The following is a 27,298-nucleotide window of genomic DNA, read 5'->3' as shown; positions in this document are numbered from 1 at the left end:
TGTTGAGCACACACACACACACACACACACACACATGCACACACACAGGGTTAATATAAATAACAGAGGCCACAGCTCATAGTACTTGGAGCTCAAACAAGCGGTGGTGAAACTGGACCCTCGGCTGTGTATGTTGGTGAATGTCTGTGAACTTCGGTGAATGTAGCGTGGCCCCCACAGAGAGCAGGAGAAAGTCTGGTACAGTTTGCAGAGACTTGATATCCTGCTTCAGGTAACCTGACTGATTCGTGGATTTTTTTTTTTCACAAGCTCAGTGCCATTCAATAGCTTGAAAACTACACTGACAGTAATGATGTTCTGACTAAAGTAAATCTGTAAATGCTTCATGCACAACTTATACTACCATAGAAAATAAAACATTTCTGTCCTGAGTCATCCAATCAATCACGAAGGAAAGCTTACAACACATGTGATGTTTTGATATATGAATTGTGTATTGTATTTAGGGCATTTACCAAACCAATGTTTTTAACTGTTACTATAATCCCTTCATTATATTTTATTTGATTATATCATATATTTCTATCTATGTCATTCATATTATTTGACTCCTTTGACCTATTTGAAAATTTTCATTTGCATTCCTTTTTTAATCAATTAACCTCTTTGTTCTGCTTATTTTATTCTCTTATTTGTATACGGAATGTGCTTTATAAATAAAACTGCCTTGCCTGTTACTACCGGTGATGTTGGTATGTAACTCTTTTCTGCTTCCTATCTCTTTATCAACCAAACTTAGTGAGATTAGTTAACAGTTAGAACAGTTAACATCTAGTGTCACCAGTCCAAAGTACAAATGTCAGAATTTAGTGTATTTTTATATTTTAAAGTAGGAATAGGTTTCCCTCTCTGGAGTGCAACACCAATTCAAAATCTTTGTTTCAATTGTCATATTTACGTTATTACATTTTTTTATCTATACATTTAATATATCTTTCAATAAAGTTGACAAGTTTAAACCAAGCTCACTTTTCATTCAACCCAATAATCATCATCAGCATCACAACCTGAACACATACAGTACTTACAGTTTGGTGTGACAGCACAAAATAATACTCGATGACGATAAATGTTCATATAAAATAGTGAACGATACAGAAGAAGGTGTTGTCTGCCTCTTCACTGTGGAGCACGGAATTATCAGTAAGACCAAGGAGCAGCATCACCAGGACCCAAACCTCAGATGGGGGTCCTTCTTAGTGTGCATAATTAAACAGGTGGGATAGGGTGACCTGCACCTGGAAGTATAGAACGATAGCACTGTGAACATATGGAGGAAAGAACATACTGTGTGTGTGTGTGCTCGTTTTTGTTACCTCTTTGGGACCTTTTCCAGTATATACATTGAGCTGAGTACTCAGGACCAGTGGACCTCATGGGGACAAAAGCTGTTGTGAGTGCAACAAGAAACTGGACCCAGTCGGCAGACACAAAGCGCAGAGGCAGAAGTAGCAGTTCCAAAAAGTCAATTGTGTTTATTATCACAATAAAACTCCAAGAGGTTTCAAGAGCGGAAGGTAATATTGAATGAGCTGAACCGGAGGGATGGAGGAAGGCAGGTTGTCTTCAGGGAGGATCCAAGGAAGGGAGATTGAACCAGGGCAGAACTAGAAGGGCAGGTGGACTGTGGAGAATCGCACAATCGGACAAAGATGGCGTGCAGAGTCGGGGTCTTTATATTGTGGAGATGATGTAAAGTATGTGCTCTGATCAGGAGGTGGGAAGTAGTGGAAAGTAAGGACATGTTTGCCAGTACTCATTCTCTGACCCACTTCCATCCGGGTGTTTGAGTTAAGACTTGATTTTGGGGTTAGGGTTAGAATAAGGTTTAGGTCAGGGTAAGGATTCGGGTGAGGCATTTAGTTGTGAAGGCTAAGGTCAAGGTTAGGAGCTACAGGGAATACATTATGCCAATGAGAAATACAAGGTTATGTGTGTGTGTGTGTGTGTGTGTGTGTGTGTGTGTGTGTGTGTGTGTGTGTGTGTGTGTGTGTGTGTGTGCGTGTGTGTGTGTGTGTTTGTGTGTCTGTGTGTCTGTGTGTGTCTGTGTCTGTCTGTGTGTGTGTGCGACATTTCAGCTAGAGCCCAAACTCATGCTGACGTTTTCTATATTTCTGTGAATCAGTTTAACAAACTGGTTAATTTTTACAAAAGGCCTGGACAAATCTCTTTAATCATTCTCTCTGTCATTGAATGTCTAATACAGTAGTTTTCAGTGAACACTTCAAATGCCAGCTGCTGTCATGTCTCACTGCAGCAGGACATTTACACAGAGATATTGAAATGCGAGTGGTTAAATATTTTACATCCATTCCATAGAAAAGGCCGAGAGTATCTGATCAGACTAATTGTTTGTCATTAGTCTGGTGAAACCATAGACTGAACCACGGGGCCTGATGGGAAGTAGCAGCTGCCCCTCACTCAGTCTGGGGCCTTTTGTGTCAAGCCCAGTATTTCTGCCTCTGTTCTTAAGGGATTAGTTGGACTGGCCCCTGCTGCAGCAGAGCACGTGTGAGAACATAATCAATAATGGAAGGCTGCACAAACGCAACCATCACCCATGCAGACACACACCCTGTGTGTGTTCACTCTGAGCACAACAGACATGAAAAGAACATTACATTACACTTTCCATTTTCTTGGAAATTTTCAAGTTGCTTTGTCGTTGTTGGGGTTATGTTTAAAGACCTTTTTTTCTCCTGTGAAACGTGATAAGTTAGGGCAGGACAAGAAGAGCTTTATTTACAGTGGACATTATAGCATGTGTCAGTTAGGAAATCCTTTTCTGCCTCCCCTGTGACAAAAAAAACCTTTATCAACCATGATCAATATTTACTTAGGCTTTTATGGCTGGAAGTAAACATATATACTGTACATAATTTTAAAGGTTTCAAAGAGATTTCATGTTAAACAAAAATGCCCTATTAATAAAAATGTTTAGAATCTATTTAATGAGAGAAAAAAATATTTTAGGGAATTGTCTAAGATGTGGAACTACGTACTTCTTGATCTATCTTCTGTGGGACTGTCGAAAAATTCCGAATATTTGGTTGGACGTTCAACACTGTTTATCAACAGTGTTCACACTACAGGACACAGGAAAATATACATATACATGTATGAGAAAAGGGAGGCAAGGCAAATTATTATCATTTTTTTAAGCTGTGATGTGATGTTTAAATGAAGTGTGCATTTTGAAAAAAGGTGTGGGACTTTGTAGAGATCAGTAGAAATAAAATAGAGTTGCAGTCGTTTACCTAACTGGACTTAACAGGGCTCAGCATTCCAGACACAAATGAAATCTCAATGGAGGTTAATCTGAATAATTATGATCGTAAACGTTTTGTTTGTGGATGACAAAGGCCAAAGGGAACCTTGTACAGAGTAAACAACAGAAGCAAAGTTTATGTTGTTATTTAAAATCACTTAAAATTGCAGCCAGCTTTGTGCAGTAAATTTATGTTGTATCCTTTTTTATTGTACATGTTCAGACTCAGTATATGTGCAGTTCGGTGGGTAGAATCAGGCAATATCATTGTAAGTCAGACCTAAGAGATGATTTTAATTATTTACAGTGTAATCAAAGATTTACAAGTTGCATCATGTACTTTTCCATCCGATGTGTATTATGAAGTTTACTGTGATGGATCTCTTAAAGTCAGGTACTGTAAATAGGTTTAAGTGGGTAACAATGAGACACATGACATTGAAATGATGCATAAGTTTCAACACTCATTTTTTATTTCGCCTTTTATTTTTTTTTCTTCACAACTTTTGTTACGTGTCCACAGACATGAGAAAAAACTCTAGAACACTCAAAAGATAAACGTGAGCACTGAGATTAAGACGATCACAGGCTGGGACCTGCTACTGCTTCTGTCAATCGGCTCAGAGCAAAGAGAGTGAGTGCAGACCTGGGATCACCAACCCGCTCCACAATGACCACCTCAACCACGTCGAGCTGCATGTGCAAAAAACTGATCCCTGATCGGCACTCTACTCTAGGGTGACAAAGACGAAGCATCAGGCCAGTTATTCTTATTCATCATGGTATACAGAGGAAGAGAGAGAGTTAATATCATCTGTGCGATGAGACCCAACACAGAAATTCTCCATTTATATACAAGACAGAGCCAAGAGGAAGGTTTCCAGTTAGTCATTACAAGGATCATAAATGACAATACTTTACAAGCAGCACTCCAGGGAGGGGGGGGCGGCTGTTGTCATTATCAAGCAGTAAGGCAGGAGAGAGGGACAGAGTACAGCAGGAGATAAGTGGACCTGCATGCTTCGATCCAGATGATAATTTTAAAGCAGCCAAATATAAAATAATCAATTTATTTATCTTTTAACAATAATTGGCCAGTGGACTAAATCTGTCTTGTAAAGTGTTATTCCTTAACAGGATACCCTTGATCTATCAGGGCTGGAGCAACTGCAACATCCGCCAGTCGTAAACTACAACAAAAAAATCAATGCGATTTGGTGCAGCGTTGTTGGTTGTTCAGCCGTTGGGGCGAAAATGGAACCGTTTCACTTTCATGTACTCTTCTCCTTTCAATACAGGCTGTTATATCCTTGAGCCAAACCCAGTCTTTTCTACACATTCTTAAAACATCATCATATGAAATCATATTAAATAAAGACGCTTTGTGCATGAAGTGCAATATATCATAAGAACATAATCTATAATTTAAAACTTTATAAATAAAACTTTCCATTTGTCTTCTGTTCCAGCAGACAGCATACATTTTATATTAGTAAGCATGTTACCGAATGAGGTGATTATACCAAGATGACCCAAAACCCTGAACTCAGCTCAAAGAGAGAATATTAAGTACTGCAAGTAGCAACAAGTATAAAGTGAAATGTGATTAAAAAAAACCTTTGTGTTAGTTTGTACAGACTTATAAAGTATTGGGCTCTCTTGCTCAACAGGTTGGCTGGCCTGTGGCATAAAGAGTCCTAAATACTTTCTGTAGATCGATCTGAAAGTAAACAGATTATAGAGGAAAATGAGAAAGACCAAATGGTTGGCTGACCATGTCTTGGGTATAAGATTTACAAACATATAAGATGTTCTTCTCCAACGTGAACAGATATGGATAATATTCTTCTTAATGCAAATAATACAATACACATACCCAATAATATGTTATGTAAATAATCTTTCTAGCTTCAAAAAGCTACTTTGTTTTTAGATAGACCAACATCCGGGGTCATCTTGGTACAGTGCAAAAAAATACAGAAACAAAATCATAGCAACACCAAAGCTAATCATACTGTACTGGTTTCTGACACAACACCAGGCTCTCAAATGTATATATAGTGCCTACAGTACATAAACTAAGAGGGGATTTACTTTTAAATGCAACATTTACAGTCAATGATAATGAGACATATGCTGTACTGTCACTGTACCAACAAATTATAAAGCATCATCGATAATATTCACTCTCCAAGACATAAAAAAAAGGTCTGTAGCATCTACTATAACACAACCTGAAAGCCAACTCCCACATGTAACTTACTTCAGTGTTGATGTATTGATGAGGAAGGGAGAGAATAAAAAGAGGTGAAGAAAGGGAGGCACTATCTGGTGGATGGGCAAAGCTCTTGCCCACTCAAAGCAACTGTCCTCAACAGATTACAGGTCCAGGATCATTTCAAACTTTTCATGTAGCTACTAGAGGAGACGCAAATAGTAAACGTATTTAACGTAACAACTCTGACGGCCCATAGCGGCCTGAATAAGTGCTTACTAGATACAAATGTAACCACACACACAAAATACAGTTGTTCAATTTAGATATAATTGATTAGTTTAAAGAAATAGTTCAGAGTTGAGAAAAAAATCATTCATTTGCTTTATTGCGTGAGACTAAATAAGAAAATACTGGCAGGCAGATGTTGTTCCATATTACTTCCTGTTTTGGTTAAGCTAGGCTAGGCTAACTGACTGCTGGTGGCTAACCTCATTTTTAGCATGCAGACCACAGAGTAGCATCAATCTTCTTATCTTTCTCAGCAAGAAGGCAAATAGGAATATTTCTCAAAACTCTGAACTATTTACCATCCAGTTATTCTCATGAACTGTCTGCTGACCTAATGTACAGTCACAACATGTGGAACAAGTAGAATAACAAAATAAAATACTTTGGTTAAACAAGTGAGTGAATGATACAAGACATTAACTCAATAACGATAATAAAGTGCCATGAAACAAAACTGATTAGTGATCCCGTCACAAATAAATAACAGTGCAGAGAACCTATGATAGCAACAATAAATAATATTCTGCTGTAGCTATATACATAAATATATAAATATATGAACAAGGGGGTTATGTTGAATGTAGACGAACATATCAAGAACAAGGCGAGGACATGAGTTATCTCTCCTGGGTTATTTTCTGCCTCAATCTGGCCAACAATCTCAGTTGAACTAGTTTAAAAAATAAAAAACAACAACACAGATACAGCTTACCCTTTTGTCTCAACAAATCCCTCCTCATGCTACTTCGGTGTTTTAATGACTCGTCTATTTTTGCCGTGAAACAAATACTCTATGTCATAGAGCACCAAGCCGTTGCAAACTGAGGTAATGTGCAGTATTTGAATGATGGATGTGGAGCTAAATACACGTCTACACAGAGTCACATCCAGTTCGGTGTTTCTTTTTTCAAAGTATTATTGTTTTCCCCCCTCACCTGATGGCGTTAAGTAGAAATACATGAATGGTTGGTTTTTACAACTGGGACTTTAGTTCAGAGCACATAGTAACTTTCTACAGGGACCGGGTGGTCTCACAGGAGACTGATTTCTACATGTTTATGAAAACTAATCAGAACATGTCCAAAAGCCCAGCAGGGGGAGGATAACTAACATGTTTGGGTAATTAGTGTTTCTTATGTATGCTTCTAATGGTCAGGAGGGAGCACACCATGCAGGGTCTGAGGTGTCGACTGCAAAAAGAGAGAAGAGGTGTTTCGCTGGGGTTTGAGATGATGTCACATAGAGAGCAATGTAAATGGTTTTATTTATAAGTTTGTTTATATGGTCAATGTTCATCGGAGCAGGATGGAGAGCGGAGCTTTTAGATTGTATTTTTTTTTTTTGGGAGTGTAGGTTTCCATCAGGCTGGTTCACCTCTCACATCCTCTGCCCAGACGGGACCGACTGGACCGACTTTCTCCGGGAGAGCTTTGACCTGAGGAGAGGAGATCAACAACAAATTGCAAAGAGGAGAGTCAGATACAGGTAAAAAGAAAGCTGTGTAAGAAAATACCTCATTTTATAAGACCCCGTTATTAGTTTTTTGCATCCGTGGCCTGTTAGCAATGTCATCAACACGACCATTGAATGAATTTTCAGGGATATTTTCCAGTTTTATTCTCATATGAACTCAATTTGACATTTTCTGGACATTTTACTAGGGGAATAGAAGGAAATGTCAGGAAAATGTCTGTAGTTCTGTGCATATCTGAAAACAGCTACACTGTATCTGTTTCTCTCTAGGAAAACAGCCGTCACTAGACCTGTGAAAGCATGAAACACTCATTTTAAACGTGTTTAACCAACAGCAAACAGCTCATTTGTGTTGCTCTTATGTTGGATTTGTCCTCGACAGTTTCTCCTCCACCCACCTGATGGTGCCAGCTAGCAGAGGGTTGAAAGCATACAGCCAGTCATGCATCTCTTTGTCATTGGTGGCCTGCAGCAGTATCCCACGATGCTCGGTGCACACAGCAAACGTGTTGGGAGTCTAGAGAGATTTAACGCAGGGGTTACTGAAGTTTGTTCAGGTTAGCAGAGATAACTGTCTATTTTCTTAAACATGAATCTGTATTAGGATTGAATTTAAGCTGGGTCCTACCCGCAGTAAGGTCTGTTTGTCTTCGCTGTATTCCACCTTTGCAGACGACAGGTTGATGACAGCTCTCTCAACACTGTCCCTCTCGCTGCGGTACAGGTAGACGTAAGGCCGGCGCACAACCACGTAGCGCTTCACCCAGCCGCTGGTGTGGGGCTCCAGGAAGTGCAAGTAGCCCTTCTTTGACACGATGGGGCTGCATGGGATGAAAGAAATATGAACTTAAAGACAAACTGAAGAAATCACAAATGCTCTTCATCACGTTTATTCCCCGAGTGAAATTAGTTTAGGATGACATGTGAAGTCTGACCTGACACGAATCTCCTGTATGTCAGGAACAAAGCTGTATCCTCGGAGAGCTTTCTTTCTGTCCACCGGGCTGTACGGGTCCAGGTCGGGAGTGGATGCTCCTGAACCTGGTTCAGTATGTCTTCAAAAAACAAAGTTATGATTTGACAACAAGAAATACAATGAATCGGGATATTTTAGCTTAGTTTCTGAATACTGGGAGGAAGTGGCGACATGTCCATCTTGTTGTACAACGGTATGGCTGTGAACCATGGCAATGTCTTGGGAAACATTACATTTACCCACACACGGAACTAAAATGATCTACATGGGTTACATACCTAATGTCATAGTGTCCCTCGACCAGTGACGGGCAGGTAGAAGATGGAGTGAGCGTGCTCAGTCCAGATGACGACTCCCTCATTAGTGACGCAGACATCTCAGAGAGCTAAAACACACGCATACACGTCACACACAAACGCAAACACACACAACATGGATGGAGAAGCACACACACAGACACACACAAGACAAGAGGGACAAATACAAACATGGACGAAACATATCGGGAAACAATTAAGCACAAACAACACAGACATGCATTCAGAAAACAACTCAATCAGACAAATTGTCATGTTCTGGCAATGTATTGTAGAACCATCTCTGTAGCACTGTAACACAAATCCTCATTACGTCTAAGAGCCCCTCATTGATTAACATGTTAAAGACATGCAGGAGTAGGATCAGGTTAGTGGGAGCCTCGCAGTCTCAGAGGAGGAGGGACAGTGACAAATGAGGTCGGGGGAAAAAGAAGATGAAACTAAACCATTCTCAGGGATGAACAAAAGATACATGGGCTTCAGAGGAAAGAGGTAAGCAGGAGACCTTGGTCAATATTTATTATATCAAGGTTTAAAATTTGAAGAAATTCCCGAAAGGCAGATTTAATATATCATGTTCAGAGGCAATAAACATGTTATGTGGGGCAAACGCCCCCTTGATCAGTTAATCATTGAGTCGAAGTGAATTTCTGAGAAAATGGGTTTACAAAACAAAAAGGGCTTTTTGAGGCCACTGTGACTTTGACCTTTGACCTACACATTCTAATCAGGTCATCTTTGAGTCCAAGAAAATGTTTGTGGCAAATATGAGGAAATCCCCTCAGGGCAGTTTTGAAATATTTAGTTTACAATAACAAATAACAGTTTTTTTAAGGTAACAGTGACATTGACCTCCAAATTCTAATCTCTTCATGTGTGAGTCTAAGTAAATGTTTGTGCCAAATTTCAAAGAATTCCTCAGGGGTTTTCCTGGGACAACGGGTCCACAAGGCAAATAATGTGCAGTGTGAGGTTACAGCGATCTAACTGAACATCTGTATCAAATTTGAAGAATTTCCCTAAAAACGTTCTTGAGATATTGTGTTCCCAAGAAAGGCAAGGACAGACGGACAACTGAAAAAAATAATGCCTCCGGCCACTAGATGTCACCGATGCTGAGACAGAAAAACGTCTCTTGTATGATTATCATATCTGACATATCTCATTCACCTGGATCCTTTGGATAATATTACTGAATAATATTTGCTGCAGGTCTACTGCGTGGTTATAAAGACCGAAATCTTAAAAAGAACTGAGGGAAATTAAATTAGATGGGAAAAGAAAATTAAAAAGAGATACAAATCCGTGCTGAACAAACAATTGAATGATTAAATGCAGTGGCAGTGAGTGGGTGAAGTGTGGGGCTCTAATATTTAGCGAAGGCAACAGATTAATGTTGAGGTTCAGAGGGATTATCGGGCCGGGTTACGGGGCCTAGGCTGGGGCTCACCTTGCTCTCACTGGCACTGCTGCTCACCTGGCTGTACTCCCTGTTGAAGGTGTGCATCAGCAGACGCAAACACTGAGGGGAAGAAAACAATGACAACAGATTTTTTTATGTTTAGATGATGTTGAACCTAGTCATTGAAACAACATGATGAAGCTCAAATGAGCAGCAGTCACCTTGGCAGCCAGCTCCCTCTGCCTCAGGTTGGGGCTCTCGAGGCTGGGGCTGCTGCTGGGACTGAGGCTGAGGACCGGACTCTTTGCGAAGTCGCTGATGTCGCTGCTCTTGTACAGCGCGTCCTGCCCCGCCTGCAGAGTCGCCTCCAGCTTCTCCCTCAGCAGCAGGTAGTGCCTGGTCTTCTCCACCTATAACCACAAGCAATTTATCCTTTTGTATTTGTTACTTTTTATAAATTACTGCAGTTGTTCTGCGTTTGTCAGTTTTCTTGTGAAGGATGCAATGAAGTTAGTTTCTGTAAAAATTTAATTTGTATCAGGCTTTTCATCTATAACGTCCACTAATATAATTAATATTAATATAACCAACAAATCTTTTCGTCAATGTCAAGCGAAAAACACTGTATCTCAATGGCCCAAAGATTCTGTGTAAGAGTAGTCAGTTAGTCAAATAGGATTATCAGGGAAGGTTGTTTTTTTGGCTGATCTATACTCCTCGTTCTTACTTTTCTGTCTGCTAACTCTCTTACCTCCTGCAGTAAGCTGAGTTTCTCCAGCTCCCACTGGTGATCCAGGATGAGGCTGTCGCTCCGAGGCCTCCAGCCAGCCAGGTTCTCCTCTCCTCGCACGTACGCCACCGAGGTGTCCAGCACACGCCTGCGACGGCGCTGCATGCCTGGCGAAGAGACGGAAAAGAGTCTCACTTTAAGTATGACAAAACACTATCGGTCATGTTTGAGATTTCCTTATTTTTCTTGTTTGCTTTAGTTCCTTCTCACCTGGACTTCCATTGTCAGCCACATGACACAGAGTGACTTCATAGACTCCTGTGACACGGTTACTGAGATGGAAAGAGCAAAACATTTTAACAGTAAATAAGAAAACATGAATATACCGTATATATAGATATACAGAGATAGTAGTCTAGGTTGCACCGTATTGATTCAGATTGCACAAACCTTTCTGAGGGCCGGAGGCAGCCGGTGCTGAAGAGGTTCCTGATGGAGCGAGAGGCCGGCAGCTTTGCGTCACGTGAGTAAAACACCATGCAGAAATCTTTGGTGATCACTGTCGGCTGAGTGCAATTCTCCATCTAGTAAAAATACACAGAAATCAGATTCCATTCACAAGAAGGCAAAAGTGTCTGATTGCTGACTCCTCTTGGTTTGAATCAAAACTTATTTGAGACAAGAAATAATCAACGTTTTGAAATCAATGTAAATCAGTGGTATAGGCTGAAATAGTAGGCAAATAAATAAACAACAAAGAAAACGGGCAAATATAGACACACTTGAGAAAAAACAATTTCCAAACCTCCAGATAAGCAGACAGGGTGATGTAGATCTTCTCCCCATAGGGAGTGACTCTGTTCAGGAGAAGAGAGTTGTGCATGGAACTGTCCCATGCTGCCTCAAATCGGTAGAACGTCCTGAAAGAGAGAGAAAAACTATACGTTGCCACTGATCTACGTGTTTTTTTAAGCAGGATGATTCAAGCTAACAAGAAAAAAAAGAAGCATGTGAGCAAAGGGATATCTTGTTATCATTAAATTGAAAAGATAAAAATGATTGTCGTTATACCTATGATCAACTCCCAAGGAGACGCTGCCGTTAAAAAAAGAATGAGAAGAAAAAGGCGGAGTTAGAAACTTTAATTTGAAGCTGCTGAAGGTTCAAACTAAAAAAATGTTCATCCATGCAAAGTTAACTATGTTTTAATGCAAAACATAAAAATGTGTTGAGTATGAGAAGCCCTGAAGCAGTGAACAAAAGGATACTTATGAACTGATGGTTGGATGGACGGATGGAAGGATGGATGGATAGATAGCATACTTGTCGTCATGTTTTGGCCAGAAGTATCCGGAGGACAGGATGTTGAGAGAAAGGATGTTGGGGTCGATGATGGTCTCATCCGCCTCTGGTGTGTTTCGAATGCGACCTGAATCAAGTTAGGGTTATGGTTATGGACATTAGTTCAGTGAGGAGACATTATTCAAAAAAATGATGATGGTTAATTTTTCCTCATTACTCACCAATGACCAGCTCTTTCACCTCTTTCCACTCGACATCATTTCCTGTCTCATGAGCGATGGTGACGGTGATCCTCCTCTGAATGCCCTGTGCGGTCCAGAGAGGACGTGAAGCAAAACCAACTCAATTAGCTGAAGTGATTGTCCCAAAGCTACTCAAAGTATAATTGGCTGGTGACATTTTTCACCCTGAAGTCTGAAAAATGTTAAAGGAAAGGTTGTCTGACCTGATGTAAGAGGAACTGGCCGTGACAGGGCATCCCAGCTCTGTGGTCAACAACAGCAGGTATGTAGCTGGAGAAAAGGAAGAATCAGAGACATGTTGATATACTTAATTATTCTACTCAACTACTATCCTATGAGCTACTTAAACTACTGACACAGATTACACTTTTTCTCACATTAGTCAGATTCTCACATCAGTTTGTGCAGATCTAGTGGATTTATGTTGATGTGTTGGTTTGAGCACAGGAGATTCACCTGAGATACTTGAATTCAAATCCCATATATGTTGACTGCATTAACCTATTAAATAATTTTAATTCACATTTTAAATCTTTCAAAAATAATTACTTATAACCACAAGGGTGCAGCGAAGAAAAACATCTTTTAACAGGTTGTCGCCCTCTCTCTCTCTCTGTCTGTCTTCATCCCTCTCTCTCTCTTAATGAAAAATGATCCCCCCCAAAGATTGTTGTCTGCTTTCAGGGCTTCGCTGCAGTGATGAAAACAACAGACAGTATCCTTGTGTATCTATTATTATCTTTGATGGAAAACAGATTCAAAGATAAGACTCACTCTCCGTTGGCCTCCAGCTCACAGATCTCAAAGAAGGCCATGAGATCGTACTTGGCGTGACACGGTCCCGCAGTGGAGCGAGTCAGAGTGCTGAGCTTGGTGGCCGGAACTGACGAGGGAACAGAGAACAGATTAATGTGTGACAGAGCAGAACAGTGTAAACCACACTGAACTGATACCGCCAATAGTTCAAAGGGGAAGAAATGTCAATATCCCTGAGCAGCTTGTTTTTTTTAACCAGTTATGGATTAATTGAATAGATTATGTTTGATTTCCATTGATTTAACTATCACAGATTACTGAAGGAAAGAGCGGATCACAAAATTCAACTAATGTGTAAAAATACTACTTATACAAGGTCATCACAGATAAATAATGATGTTTGACAAACTAACCTGGTTTGGATAAGGGCATCACCCTGGGGAACTGCCTCCTGGAGGGTCTCAGCGGACTAAGAGACAAGACAAGGACACAGAAACGTGAGGGAACTTGAGGGTCCCATCTAAAAGTTAACGAGTCACACACACCAAGCATCAGCTGTCAGAAATAACAGTTCAGATTTCTCCCTGACCTGATCAGGTCTTTGCAGAGCGGAGGGAAGGGCTGTTTCTGGTAGTGACCGAACACCTCGAAGACGATGGGCTGAGTCTTAATGTACTCCACAAAGGATTTAGTCACCTCCACTGTGATCTAACATGAGGAGAGAAGGAATGAAAGACAATTATTACAGCAGCCTTATAGTATATACAAGATAAGTCCAACATATTGCAGTAGTTGTTACCACTAATATATGGTAATAATTGAAGTAGTGGTCACATTTTGGACGTGGTAGAAGCCCAGCGGAGGTCCTCTGCCGGTGTTCTTCAACGGTTCAGTGGAGAAAGCTTCGTCATGACGGTGGATGAAACTGAAACAAGAGAAGACTTTATAACAACTCTGAAAAGGAGTTTGTTTGGCATTTGATTGTTGACAGGAATACATAAGACCTTCTTCACAGATTACCGTATTGATCACGTGTTGGGATATAAACAACTGTGAAAATTTAATGGGACCACAGTGTTTTACATCTTTGGTCAGGACTGGCTGACTGAAGTGTTGCTGTTCACTCACTTGAACTGGCAGAAGATGTCGGCATACTCGGCTGAGATGCTGGAGGCCTGTAAGACGGTGACTCTGAAGGTGAAGGTGCTGCCGACCTTCAGGTGGGACAGGGCAATCTCTGGGGAGAGGTCCAGGGGGAGATCCAGACCCAGACTTAAACTCTTCTCTGGGCTGCTGGGAGGCTCCACAGAGGCTACATGACACAGAGACAGACACATTCTGAAGCTGCAGTTTCTTTTTTCACCACAAACGTAGGTTTTTTTCCCTTATTATTCTGACTTGATACTGTTGTTTTAGATGTTTATATGCTGTGAGCACTGTAAAGGGCGAACCGTCATCAGCACAGTATTTCTCGTCTGCTCAAATCCTGAACGATGAAATATTCCAGTTCGATACAGACATAAGTAACAGTCCGTGCACAGATCTACTCTCACCTTCACACGTGTTGTTGTTTTCTTCATCTGCAGAGAATCCAATTTCAGAGCTTTGTCCTTCTCCCTCCACGAATCTCAGCTCCTCCTGGGAGGTGTTGGAGTGTGACAGATTACCAGGACACGACTCAGTCTGGAACTAATACAAAGACAAACAAACAAACAAATCTGGGTTGACATTGCTTGTCTTTTTGGGCTCATAGGATACCTAAAAAAAACAATAGGAATGACCTGTCTGTACCTTCTCAAAATGTTTGTCTTCGAAGGAGATCTTGGCGGTGCCGGACTGCCTCACACCAGAGCCGTAATCAGGGGCCTCCTCATCGGCTGAAGAAAGACAAAGCAGAGGACACAGCGTTGTAGTAGATATGAAGTCATTTCAAATAGAAAGCGTCTCAAATAAAAGCAGCTATAATGATTTCAAATAAACACTCAGCCCGGATATTTGTACCTGATATTGCCTGCACAGCCACTCGGAGGAAGCCTTTCACTTCTCCTTTCTCGCTGACGATGGCCACGCGGTGTACCAGGGGCACCGGGTACAGCAGGTTACTCAGGTACACAAACGCCCTGAGGAGAAGAAGCGAGGGAGGGGATGAGATTTCATGTTTACCGAGACGTTTAGTGTGCGTTATATGAGATGAACACTGCCTCTCTTCAGTTCTGACCTGCCGACAAGACGGAACCAGGGAAAGCGGTCGTAGAACGGGTCGCCTCCGGTCAGGCTGTGGTCGCAGTCCTCCACAGCACTGCTGGGGAGCTCTGCAGCACGGTCGTACATTTCTCTCATCAGGTCCAGTCTCATCCTGCAGAGGGGGAATTGAACAAAAAATACATAAACAAACCAGGGCACGACAACAGGTGGAGCTAAAGATAAGCAGCTGATATGAATGAATGGTCTTCACTTATATTAGATAACGTTATGAACCATAAAATTCACACTTTGTTTTTGTTATGATGGATCAATAAAACATTGAGCGGTTACCTGAGTTTCTCCAGTGTCCAGTAATGTGTGGCTCCGTTCTTCTGATCCTGAACCTCCACGGCTACGATGGTCTGAGGGAAAGGTCGTCTTTCTCTCTCCCTGGCCACGCAGGCGGGCAGCAGGTCAGGCGGCAGCGGAGAGTAAAGAGTGTCCGTCAATAGGACGAACTGGAACTGCACCTGTGGACCACACAAGAACATCAATCATGAGTGGCAGCTTGTTTATATCCAACTGTGTCCCAACTCTGAGATTAATTTGGTCATTTTCAAAAATCTGTACAAAATATAAATACAAAATAGTAGAGTGCATATATCCACCATTTAAATTCACTAGATCCAGATTTTCCACTTTCCATTCCACTTTCCATAAATATGCCAAACAAGCCTGTTTTTTCATCAATATCCATGAAAAAGGAAAATGTTAAAAGAAAGTGATAAATCCACACATCGCCTGTGTCATAGTGCTGAGTTATGTTTGACTAATGTCACACCTTCTTCTTCAGTTCCACACTGATCGCATTGGCCTCCTTGAGGAAGATGGCGTTGCCCCACAGCAGATCCCTGAGAGAGGTGAACTGGTAGAAACGCCACTTCCTGAACGCCCACAGAGCCAGCTCCGTCTCACACTGCGTCCACACCACTGGGGAGGCAAGTGAGTTGATATGAGAATCCAATGTGACCAAACACAAGCCTGAGTTGTTTGTGTTGAATTTTACAGTTGAAAGTGACAGTATCACCTTCCTCTTCAGGCTCCTCCTCTTCCTCAGGTGACTCCAGGCACCGAGAATCCACCTGTCTCTGAAGAGCCTCCAGTTTACTCTCATAGTCCTGAAAGAGAACACATGATGCAGATCAGGAACAGGATGAACGGATATTAAACAGGTTTTTTTTTCAGGTTCCACGAAATTAAACATCTATGTCAAGGCTGCAAAGACACAAATTCATATTTGATGTTTTCAAATTCAGCTTTTCCTTACCAGTCTTTGCTGTTCCAGTAGGTTACTGGCCTCCTCTCTTTCTTTACGGTACTGATCCTCAAGTTCCTGAAGCCTGGAAGCAAAGATATATGTGAGCACATGTAAGTAAAGAATAGTGTAACTTTATTATGGACATTCATTGTTGTGAACAAAATTCACAGTTCTCCACACTCACCTCTGCTCCATCTCCTGCTTCATGTCGATGCCTTGCTTCTCCAGCAGCTCTCGCTGAGCGAAGGCCCAGTCGACCGGCTCCACCGGCGTCTCAGCGCACGGCGTCCTCTCTCGCTCCAGACGAGCCTGCTCCGGGTCGGTGAAGCGAAACACGTGGCTCTTCCCCATGATGATGCGATGCCCTAAAAAGTTCCAATCAAAAAAAGGTCTAAATGGTCTAATTTATGATGATGTCACTCAGTAATTACAAAGCTGGCATCACTGCTTTGGCATTAGAACAGTAAAGCACTCTTAGAAAGTAGAAGCTCATGCAACAAAAATATCAAAGTGACTGAAAAGTGTTGGTAGTTATTAAGATTTCCAAACTCTAACACTCGCCTCGGACTTCTCTTTACATACTTTTCTATATCTACTGTTCTCTGTGCAATTACTTTGTTTTCCACCTCATTTCAAAAATAGACACTCACCAGATCGCAGAACGATGGGGGAGGTCACTCTCTTCCCGTTGACATACGTCTCTGACCCCTCGCATGGCTCAAGGATGACACATCCTAGAAGAAAGTTATATCTCAAGTTATACCTCAAATACATGCAACATAACAGCTGTCTGTTCTCATTCTTATCATGTGCAAACTGGAACATTGTAATTTGACATATTGAGGCAAAGTTGTTTACCTTCTCCCTGAGGGCCTGTGGTGCTGCTGAAGGTGCAGTGCTCGTCTCTGATGAAATGGCCACTGAGAACGATGTCTTGACGAGTCTTGGCATCTTCTCGGCCGACCCTGCGAGAAGATACGCCGATCAGATTTAGACAAATCTCCTAAAACAGCCCCATGTCTGGATCACAGTGTGTATTTAAAGATGGATGACGCATCTCTGCTTCCTCTCAGTATCCAGAAATAACTCAAAAAGTCGTCCATCTTTATTTACAGTCCATGGTTTGGATTAAATCTCAAAACCTTACTTGGTGATGCCGTCCTTGATGTAATACAGCAGACACTCGGACATCAGCGGGTCCTCGTTCAGGTTCACCAGATGAGGCGTCTGAAGGTGGAAGTCACGATCGTCATTTGATTGTGTTTGTGAGAGATCAGAGAAATGTTGCAAAAAAATATCAAACTACCATAACTAATAGTGATGAGCACCTCACCTTTTTCGGGGAGAAGACCCCCACAGTGCCTCCGTCTTCTCTCATGGCAACACCCATCTCAGCCAGCAGGGCCTCTCTACAGGGAGCATCATAACATACGATTTTACGGATATTGGTTAAATGTGTTTGCAATGAATAGCAACTGTCCTGTTGTACAGCTGAAGCCTAAAGCTCTCAAAGCTAACCTCAACATGCTAACATGCTCACAATGACATGAAAATATTTACTTTCTTAATTTTTCATGTTAGCATTAAATGCTCACAATAAATCTGAGAAAATATTTCATAGTGTTAGAGAATGTTTACTTTACATTCGACCTGAGGGGAACATAAATGCCTTCCAACTTAAATTAAGATTTTTTATATTGTTTTCTGCAGGTTAAATGTCTTATGAGATTAAATGTAAGTCTATATTTTCATTACTATGGCTCTGTTTTGTCAAAGAATTGTTGCTGTTACTAAATATGAACAGCAGGGGGCAGCCCTCTCAACTAAATGTCGAACTCCATCTGTTTGATTTTATCACGTTGCTCTTTCCGTGTCTTTCAGACATTTCCTTCTGTGGAGCATTGCTACCCACATAATAGTTGAAAAACAATTACATCCCTACAGACTGCAAATATGTAATAAAGTGTTATTCAAGCACCACAGCTCAGTCAAACTATACTAGTTAGTCACTTTATTTGAGTTAAGGTGGAGCAGACCCAAATTCGGGTGGGTGACGGGACAGTTCAGGCTGCAATGGTCATGAGCAGGATGTATGAATGAGAGCTGACATTAAAAAAAGCTGTAAAACACTGCATGAATAATTTGGACTGACCTCTCCATGCGGATGGCCTCAGTACGACGCAGCTTTTCCTCCCACGTCTCATTGAGCTCAGCAATGATTTTCTCAGTTTCCTGGTGGTGAAATTAAGACAGATAAAATGTATCTGGATTTGTGTCCTTCGAACTCAATTGATAAACGTTCCCATTTCCCACCTCTACAACCTGAACGATCTCACTATCCTCTCTCCTACCTTGAGCCTCTCAATGGTTTCTTCACTGGCCGGGCTGAAGATGCGGTCGTGGAGATTGGCGATGGACCCGGCGCGACTGGACAGCGCCGACAGCGAGGGAGAGGGGCTCATTCCTGTCATGGTGTGGGTCACTGTGGAGAGATCACCCCTTTGATTGACAGCCTGGCGATTATTCGCAAAGTTCTTGTAATCGCACAGGTCTGCCAGAGAGAGAGGCGTTGCGTGGAGGAAAGCAAGGAAGGAAGGACAGAAGGAGGGAAGGTAGAAGCAGACGCCGGGTAATTAAGGAGAGACGTCAGGGAGAGAGAGGAACAAAATGAATAAAAGAAAAAAATAAGGAGGAACGACAGGGAGGAGTAAAAAAGAAAAGAAGAGAAAGCTCAAATAATGGATCAAAGAAGCAGCGGTCATTTTGCTCACCAAAGCCATCGCAGAGAGAAAAGAACAACGCCAATCACCCAAAATGCAAAATAGACAGAAAATTAGAGATCAGAAGTGTTTTTCTATTCTCTGACCCTCAAATACATTGAAACAGATTCAACAAGCTTGCAGGCAAGAGAATGTTATGAGAAAGAAATGAAAGAATACGTGTCATTAAGATGCATAAAGACCAAATACAGCCAAGGTTTTCTTTTTCTTTTAACGTAATGCATGTCCTAATGCCTGAGGTAGCAGAGCTCTTGACAGTCCATGCCTCAAAGCTCCTGACTCATAGCTTCAATTAGCTCCACAGACAGAGAGCCAGGATGCAACATTTGCTCTTGAGTCATCTAAAATGGCGTCCTCCAAGTCAGTCTTATCTTCCATGATTTCTAATAATTGTTTAAGAAAATGCATCAAACAAACAGATCCAAGCCAACTCTGGCTTCGAGGCTATCTGCTTTCTATTTTTTTTTTATAAACAAAGAGTCCTGATTGGATCACAATGCAACATTACTTTTAATAATACAATTGAAGCTTCCCATGTTAAATTGAAAGCAACGAAACATGTGATACCATGGAAATGAGAACTAATGAAGAGAAAAAGGAGGCCATTTTGCAGAATTGTTGAGAAAAAATACTTAAAACAACAAGGTTTAACCTCATAGATCATTTTTGTGGCCCTCAAAATAATCACTTTAGCAAATCTCGTCTTTCTTCACACTTGATCTCAAGGGGCTGTGATAGTCAGGTTTCAGGTGTGGTGGAGGAGGAAGGCCGGCTTGCGATTTTAATTTTCTATTAGTTGCAAAGCGCAGGCTCGCTGAACGAGTTATACACACATTTCAAACCATCGATGACAGGGCCGGGACAGCGATACGCTGATAGGACAGGGGAGAGAAGAGACTGTGCGTGAGAGCTGTTGTCTTAATTGTGTAGGTATAAGTGTTTGTGTGTGTGTGTGAGTTTTTTTTACGCACACTCACTCTCTATGATGTCTCCCAGGCCCTGTGCATACAGAAGGTCCTTGAGGCGAGCCACCTCCTCCTTCAGCTCACGCACCAGACGGTTGCTGGGGTCCTCGTTGATCACGGCGTTGCAGCGGATCTGTTTGGCACGGTCAGCATACCTGGAGGAAGAGAGGTCACTGAGGTCAAGAGACCATTAAGCTATAAAGGGTGATGCTTCAGGCTGACAAATGACAATATGGGATATCAAATGAGAAGGATTCTGCTGCAGCTTCAGGAGTAAACAGGAAAAAAACTGCATAGATAACAGTGCATACATTTGATAGGACGCTATAGAATCCAAGGGTCCATTAATGATGCAACACAGCTGATCTACATAATATTAAGTCTATTTTCCTCACAAAAATGCAAACATTAGCCGGGACTTTGGAAGTCACTGAGATGCGAGCGATTTTATAATAATGTCATATTAAATGCAGCACAACATTTGTGATTTTTGTTTTCCTTTGAATGACCAGTTTAACCACATTTTACACAACCAACATCAGACAAGACTTTCTAGACACCACACATGTTCCACATTTGCAGTAGGAAATACAATGAATTTTCTAAAATTAAATCATATATTATGGAAACAAGTTGCAGTTACAGCTCCTTGCCAGCGGAGGCGCTGCACTCCTACTTCAAGCATACTTGAATATAAGCAGCACAGATCTTCAAAATCCTTTGCTCTACATTTTAATCTGTAGTGACGGTATCTTTAAAATTCACTTAGCAGGTAAATTAATTGTATTAGAGAAGGTGTTTCATTGAGATCTTTCTCACCGGAGGGTACTGAGGGTTTCATCATAGTTAATATCAGCAGGGCTCAGGGCAGCCACCATAGCAGTACGAGAGTTTCCTCCTAAAAGACAGAGAAGGAGACAATGCTTTGATCAACACAAGAAGATATTATTGTTTAAATTTTTATTTTATTATTTTTATTTTAATACACTTTATTATTAGCATAATTATTATTTATCGCAATAGTAGTAGTAGTAGTAGTAGTAGTAATCATAAATACTGTGTTATAATTTGCATACCTAAGTTCTCCCTCAGTAGCCAGGTCAGAACTGAATCTCTGTAAGGAATAAAACTTTCCACCTTCTTCTTCTTCTTGTTCTGCAAACAAAAATAAACATGTTTATTTTCTATTGACCCTTAAAAACATACAGAGAAGATACTGAACATCCTATTTGCCTTTTCCAAGTTGTGATAGTTGCTGTTGCTTACCTTATTGGGTGGGGCGGAGGCCTGACAGTTGAGAGAGAAATGTGTGTTATTCCAATAATGATAATGTGAATAAAAAGGTTCAGCAGTTTAGCATCTTTGATGACACATGTAAAAACATACCAGTTCAGCCAGACCAGAAATAACTTTCCCCAGTGTGGTTAGAGACTTGTTGATGTTTGCTCCTTCCTGCAAATACAAAGCAATAAAATCAGTTATTTAGCCTGTATGCAAAAATACATTAACTTAAATTTCCCTGTGGTTTTATGCCTCGGCTAGCCAGTGCAACTTCAGCCCCAGGTGTTGCTGACATGTTGCGTTATCAATAATCTGAGGTCACCGTGACGTTTTCACCTTTCAACACTGACAACATTAACAACAGTTAATCATTGCGTCAAAGTGACAACTAGTCTGGAGTTGAAGAAGAGCCCTCAAGGCAGATTTGAGATATCATGTTCAAGAGGCCAAAAACTTGTGTTGTGAAGCCACTGTGACCTTGACCTTCAACCGTCTAACCAGTTCATCTTTGAGTCCAACGTTTGCACATTATTTGAAGTGATTCGCTCAGGGCCTCTCCGGCCACTGGCTGCAACAACAACAACAACAACCTCCCTCTCACCTTCAGTCTGGTTCCTTTAGCTCCAGTTGAGTCAGCTCTCTCGCTGCCAGCCAAGTCCACCAGACTGATCTTGCTGACCTGTGTGATGGTGGAAGATAATTTAAATGTAAAACTCACCGACAGCAGTAAGCACATTTTACCTGAAACTACAATAGGGGAACAGGCAGTAAAAGTTTATGTCCGTTATTTATCAATACATCAAATCATCAATCAGTTAACAACACTGCTGGCGAGACAGGTCATAAAAGGCCGTAAAATATTTTCTGCCTCACAGCATCTCTGCTGGAGCGGTGACGGCTTATTGATTTTTTTTTAATAGGAAAAAATAACATCCTTCCGTTGGATAGAATGAACAGGAAGACATGACCGTGAGCTGAGCTTGGTGTCAGAACCTTTTCTAAAGTGTTTTCTGTCTCCATTTCGTGTTTCTTCTGTGTGAAGATGATGTTGAACACAGCGTGGGAGCGACTGCTGGTCTCGTTCATGTTGGTAGCAGCCACAGTCCTGAAAAACAGAAAAATAAATAGTATTACTGACTTCGGTTGAATGGCTCCAACAACCAGTGCTGTTTCCAGTGTTTTTCACCAGAACTCATATGAGGTCATCTTGACCTTTAACTGAAATCCGGGAATCCTGGTAAAATTTGAACAACTTTCCTAGAGACAGATTTGAGATATCATTTTCAAGAGACCAAAAACATGTTTGTGAGGCCACTGAAACCTTGACCTTTGACCTTTGACCACCAAATCTAATCAATTAATCTGAGAGTCTAGGTAAATGTTTCTTTTAAATTTGAAAGGATTCTCTCAGGGCTTTTTTTAGATATCGTGTTCACAACTACCTCCGGTCACTGGCTGTCGCCGGCACAGAGACCTAAAAATAGTCAATCCTGATCTTGTCTATTGATTATTTTTGCTGCTGGGATCCATCAGTGGTTCCATCCACTGATTAATGAATTCATCCCAACCACATCACTCATCTTTGATCTTTGCCATCCACTACTACATCTACCGATCAACTGGTTAATCCCTGGTTGACATTCGGGCTGTCACCTGGCTTTGTTTCCAGAGTCCATCAGGTCCTGGATGTCGTTGTAGTCGGTGACGGCCAGCTTGGATAAATCTTCAACGTAAGGTCCCATCAGCGGGTGCTCTCTGACACGCAGGTTTTTATTTTTGGGGTTCAGCAGGTCACGTACACGCTCACAGTAAATCTCCATGTAACTCACCTGGAGACGGCAAACAGGAGGTCATGTCATAAAATTATTCTACGAGTTTAATGGTTATCTCTATGACTCGATCTGTTGGTCAGACAGCAATTCAGTTCAAAGTGCTTCACTATTGACTGACGAGCATAAACTCGAACAAATAAACACAGTCAAAGACAATAAAATAGATTTTAAAAGGTGTAACAAAATGAAAGTGGAAGGAACCTTAATATTCAGAGTTTTTAAATGTTTAAATGATTAATCCTGAGACAAGGACTCACCTCCACAGAGTAAGACATGCTGTTTTCATTATTGATGTCATTGATCTTGGTGAACAGGTCCTCACACAGCTAAAAAACAAAGCAGGAATTTTAACAGCAATTAAACAGGAAAAACACATGAATAAAAAGACAATTATGAAACATTTTCAGTCGCATTTAAATACATTTGTTATAAATAAATCCAAAATCTATTTCTCTGTCAATCAGAACTGTACGCTGCACTACCAGAGGTATGATCCCTTGTTGGTCCTGTTGGTCCTGTCGTCCCATCATGGTGTAACTTTTGCCAGATCCCGTCTGGCCGTATGCAAAGATGCAGACATTGTAGCCTTCGAAGGCATGAAGCAGCATCTCCTCTCCGATGTCCCTGTACACCTGCATCTGAGACGCATAGTTGATGTCCTCGGGCTACAGACATGAAGGGAGAGGAGTGGAAATAAAGTCAAAAACAAATAGATGAGACAGACAGATATCTATTGTTTTTTAAAGCATGATATGACATCAAAAACACGCTTTTAGTATTTTTTCATGACGTTATCTGAAAAATCTAATCAATATTTTCCCTCACCAGTGGTTTGTTCTGACCAGTAAAAATGATGATTTCATGACAACTCACCGTAGTGTGTGACCAGTAAGAGAAGTCGAAGTTAAAGCTCTTGTTTTCTTTTGGCTGTTTGGGGTTCAGGATCGCTGAAATGAAGCAAAACAGATCAGTCACCCTGACACCCTGCATATTATTAAATTTCACCATTTTCACTGTCAATTCTCCGGAATGAAGGTGGCAATATTTAAGTCCTTGACACTTATAAATCTACATCTTTCAATGAAACACAACCTCATCACACACACATTCAATATTTTGGTCTGGGGGCAAATCCAGAGGCCCGTCCAGAGGGTGATTGGCCCCTGAAGTGCCCCTGTCCTGTCAGTAGTCTATATTTAATGAATTATTCACTTACTAACATGTATGAATACTCACAATCAATATGGTAAATGCTTTTTTGAAGAACACAATCTGCTTCATGCAATTGTCAAAATATATTCCTTATTTGGGGATTGAATAGATGACAACTGTTCAGGGGAGGGGCTGGAGAGGCTGGACGGACTGGACAGACCTATGACTCGGATACAACTGCATTTATCAGACTTCACCGTGTGTCAGTAAAAGAGGTTTTGAATCCACTGTCATCTTGTTTAAAGAGGGGAGGGGTGCTGGGTTTTTGGAGTATGAAACTAGAAATGAGCAGTAGCAGAAGCTCTGTTTGCTGCAAACTGAATCCACTCTAATGCCCCCAGTGGGCACGTTTAACATTACAGCAGAACTGTCCAGCTAAAACGTGCACTCAGCCAGAATCAACAGCTAGGCTGTAAAGCAGGCAAAAATTAAAGAGCAGTGAGAGCTGTGAGCACATTCACAGCCAGTGAAATTAATGAGCTTAAATAATCAAAGTTTAAATCTTTGGCTCAAGTGAGGTCATTAAAAAAACACTGACCAGCACAACTGGCACAAACACACACTAGCCTGCATCAGCTGACCCTGCCAGGGCTCAACCAGAACAATGGGGTCTATTTGGCCCCTGTGGCTCGTATGATGAGAGCACAGAGCTGTGGCGTCGCTGCATCCGACACACTGACGGGCTTCAGACCTGACTGGAGCTTTTGTTTCCCCTCCCTGGCTGCCAAGATGCTACGTGCATGTCTCCCTGCCCACTCTCATGTTTCTGCCGGTCAAAATTGCAGACGAGACAAATATCTGAGGCGAAAGTCAGCTCAGTGTAGGTCACAGGACTATAATCATGACGGGATGTGCAAGCAGCCGCTGCACAAAAAGGTGAATGTCACAACAGCTCCCCCAAAAATGAAGCAAATTCATCGGGCTGGCAGCAGTATAGCTCATCAACGCTGCCTACTGCGTTATAGCAGATGGAACATGGACCAAACAAACAAAGTTCAATTTTAAGCCTTTTTATTGGTGACAATAAAGCACCTAGTGGACATTTCATGGACTGTCCCATTTGCACCATCAGATTTCATTGTAGCCACTTCTGCAGGGTCAGGACTGCTGGTAGAGGCTACTGGAACAATTCCAAAGGGTTTTGTAAGCACCATATATTTGCACACCCACATTTAAAAACATTCCAATTCTAATTCCAAATTTAAGTTGTCTCAAGGATGGCAGTGCATTTATTCATCTCCCGATACTGTTGAAATAATGTTTTACAGCCACATCATCAAGTTACAGCTCAACACTTCTGCCGTCAACTGCCAATACACAACAAACAAAAGATCCCTTGAATTGATACTCACTTGTGGTGTTTCCTGTCATCTGAATGATGCATTTACTGTCCTTCCCGATCTCTCTGGAGTTGAAGGGTCGAACCCTCACCGCCACCTTCACCGACGCCCCCGCCATGATGCAGGAGGGTGTGCGGGCGAGCGGTACAGCTGGAGATCTGTGTGGCTACACAGACACACACCTGGCACCTGTGGGGAAGGATGTCAAGAAGTATATTTACTGGATGTATTAGCAAACAGAAGTGGACATGTATAGGATAGAGACATTCGTTGTCAAGCACAATATGGTTTTGCTATAATATGGTAGTGATATAGAATTCACTTGCACGTGTCAAGGCTTGTTATTGTCATTAATATGGAGGCCGGGGCCATGTAGGCCTAAACAAACCCCTAGAATGACGTGATCCTCCAGTTTCGGGGCCTTGTGTCAGTGAGTCTGGCCTCAGGCAGATTCACGCTTGGACTAAAACGCTGGGCCATCATTTGTCAGGAAGATCAGCAGCGTCCCTGATATTCTACTGTAAGATGGCTGCTTCCTCCTGGGGCATCATCCCCTCACCTCACAGGCCCTGCGCTGGCACCACGTCTCCTGCTGCTTCACAGAAAACAACACAATTGTCTGGAGGTGTCTGCTGCGTATGTCTCTGCATCGTAACAACAACCATTCCTCTCACTGTACAGTTGTCTATCCTGGACACCATTTCAAGCTTTCTCTGTCCATGACCCGAATATTCAGTTCGGTTTTTTTTTAAAGGCCATTTTTGCTTTAGGGCTGCGCGGCGCACATCAGTCATCCATCCTCCACCCCATGAATAACAACATCCCTCCTACACATCTCCACGAAATGACATGATCGACATGACGATCACAGAATCTGAGGAGACGTTCGTGCTGTGGAGACAGTGAATATGCAGAGCTCGTGTAAATATTGTCTCCTCCATCTTGCCGGGCCTGCCGCACCTCAAACACAGGCCGCGTAAACAGACACGGCACAGACGCCTGCTCATCCACCACTGCGTCAGACAGGAGCTCAGCGGACATTAATACGCTTTAAATGACACGTTCGCATCATTTTGACAGCAGATGTTCAGTCGTGTGGGCATTTTTAAAGAGGCAATAGACAAATCCTCACTGAGTCCTTATCGGTCGCCTCTGATGCGCACCAGAAATCGCACCATCACATAAACACGCACGCATCTGCTGCCCCTCGCCTAGTAACACCCATCGGGCCCGATGCTGTGGCGTGGAAAACATCTCGCTTCATCCGTGTCTTACCTCAGCAACTCGGAGTCGAGCTCAGAGGGAGAATCCTCCGCCCATTCAAACCAGCGCCAGGATCCGAGTCTCCTCAGCAGCCCGTGGTTCTGTCTGTCTGAGCCGGAGCGTCTACAGC

The 27,298-nt window shown here is 41.9% G+C and overlaps 1 protein-coding gene across 1 annotated transcript; it reads right to left on the bottom strand.

Moving 5' to 3' along the window:
- Positions 1-3,761: 3,761 nt before the first annotated feature.
- kif1ab (kinesin family member 1Ab) lies at positions 3,762-27,248 on the bottom strand. The gene is made up of 49 exons (XM_061084074.1): positions 27,181-27,248; positions 25,918-26,094; positions 24,227-24,300; positions 23,836-24,018; positions 23,611-23,679; positions 23,175-23,350; positions 22,515-22,626; positions 22,123-22,200; positions 21,627-21,692; positions 21,507-21,527; positions 21,317-21,395; positions 21,060-21,138; positions 20,253-20,395; positions 20,109-20,147; positions 18,847-18,977; positions 18,648-18,727; positions 17,829-17,904; positions 17,643-17,722; positions 17,354-17,460; positions 17,146-17,229; positions 16,680-16,860; positions 16,505-16,577; positions 16,265-16,355; positions 16,019-16,167; positions 15,529-15,707; positions 15,212-15,349; positions 14,995-15,113; positions 14,785-14,870; positions 14,547-14,682; positions 14,122-14,305; positions 13,828-13,918; positions 13,583-13,701; positions 13,407-13,462; positions 13,012-13,120; positions 12,441-12,507; positions 12,217-12,301; positions 12,017-12,122; positions 11,765-11,788; positions 11,499-11,613; positions 11,144-11,277; positions 10,964-11,025; positions 10,715-10,860; positions 10,185-10,373; positions 10,012-10,083; positions 8,523-8,629; positions 8,204-8,323; positions 7,897-8,089; positions 7,667-7,785; positions 3,762-7,230 (listed from the first exon to the last, which is right to left on the bottom strand). The coding sequence occupies exons 2-49, from the start codon at positions 26,021-26,023 to the stop codon at positions 7,173-7,175; spliced, it is 5,091 nt and encodes a 1,696-aa protein (XP_060940057.1). The 5' UTR covers positions 26,024-26,094; positions 27,181-27,248; the 3' UTR covers positions 3,762-7,172.
- Positions 27,249-27,298: the final 50 nt, after the last annotated feature.

The sequence above is a fragment of the Limanda limanda genome, chromosome 13 (assembly GCF_963576545.1).
Source record: "Limanda limanda chromosome 13, fLimLim1.1, whole genome shotgun sequence".
NCBI lineage: Eukaryota > Metazoa > Chordata > Actinopteri > Pleuronectiformes > Pleuronectidae > Limanda > Limanda limanda.
Note: the sequence above shows the minus strand (reverse complement) of the source record. Positions and strands in the feature narration are given on the sequence as shown.

What these genes read in the sequence shown, in the direction of transcription:
- kif1ab (XM_061084074.1), bottom strand. Translation starts at nt 26,023, where the DNA reads ATGGCGGGGGCGTCGGTGAAGGTGGCGGTGAGGGTTCGACCCTTCAAC. An exon ending in CCCTGTCTGCTTATCTGGAG is followed by an intron (nt 11,278 to 11,498) that starts GTTTGGAAATTG and finishes TATTTTTACTAG; the next exon opens with ATGGAGAATTGCACTCAGCC. An exon ending in AACTCAGCTTACTGCAGGAG is followed by an intron (nt 10,374 to 10,714) that starts GTAAGAGAGTTA and finishes TTGTGGTTATAG; the next exon opens with GTGGAGAAGACCAGGCACTA.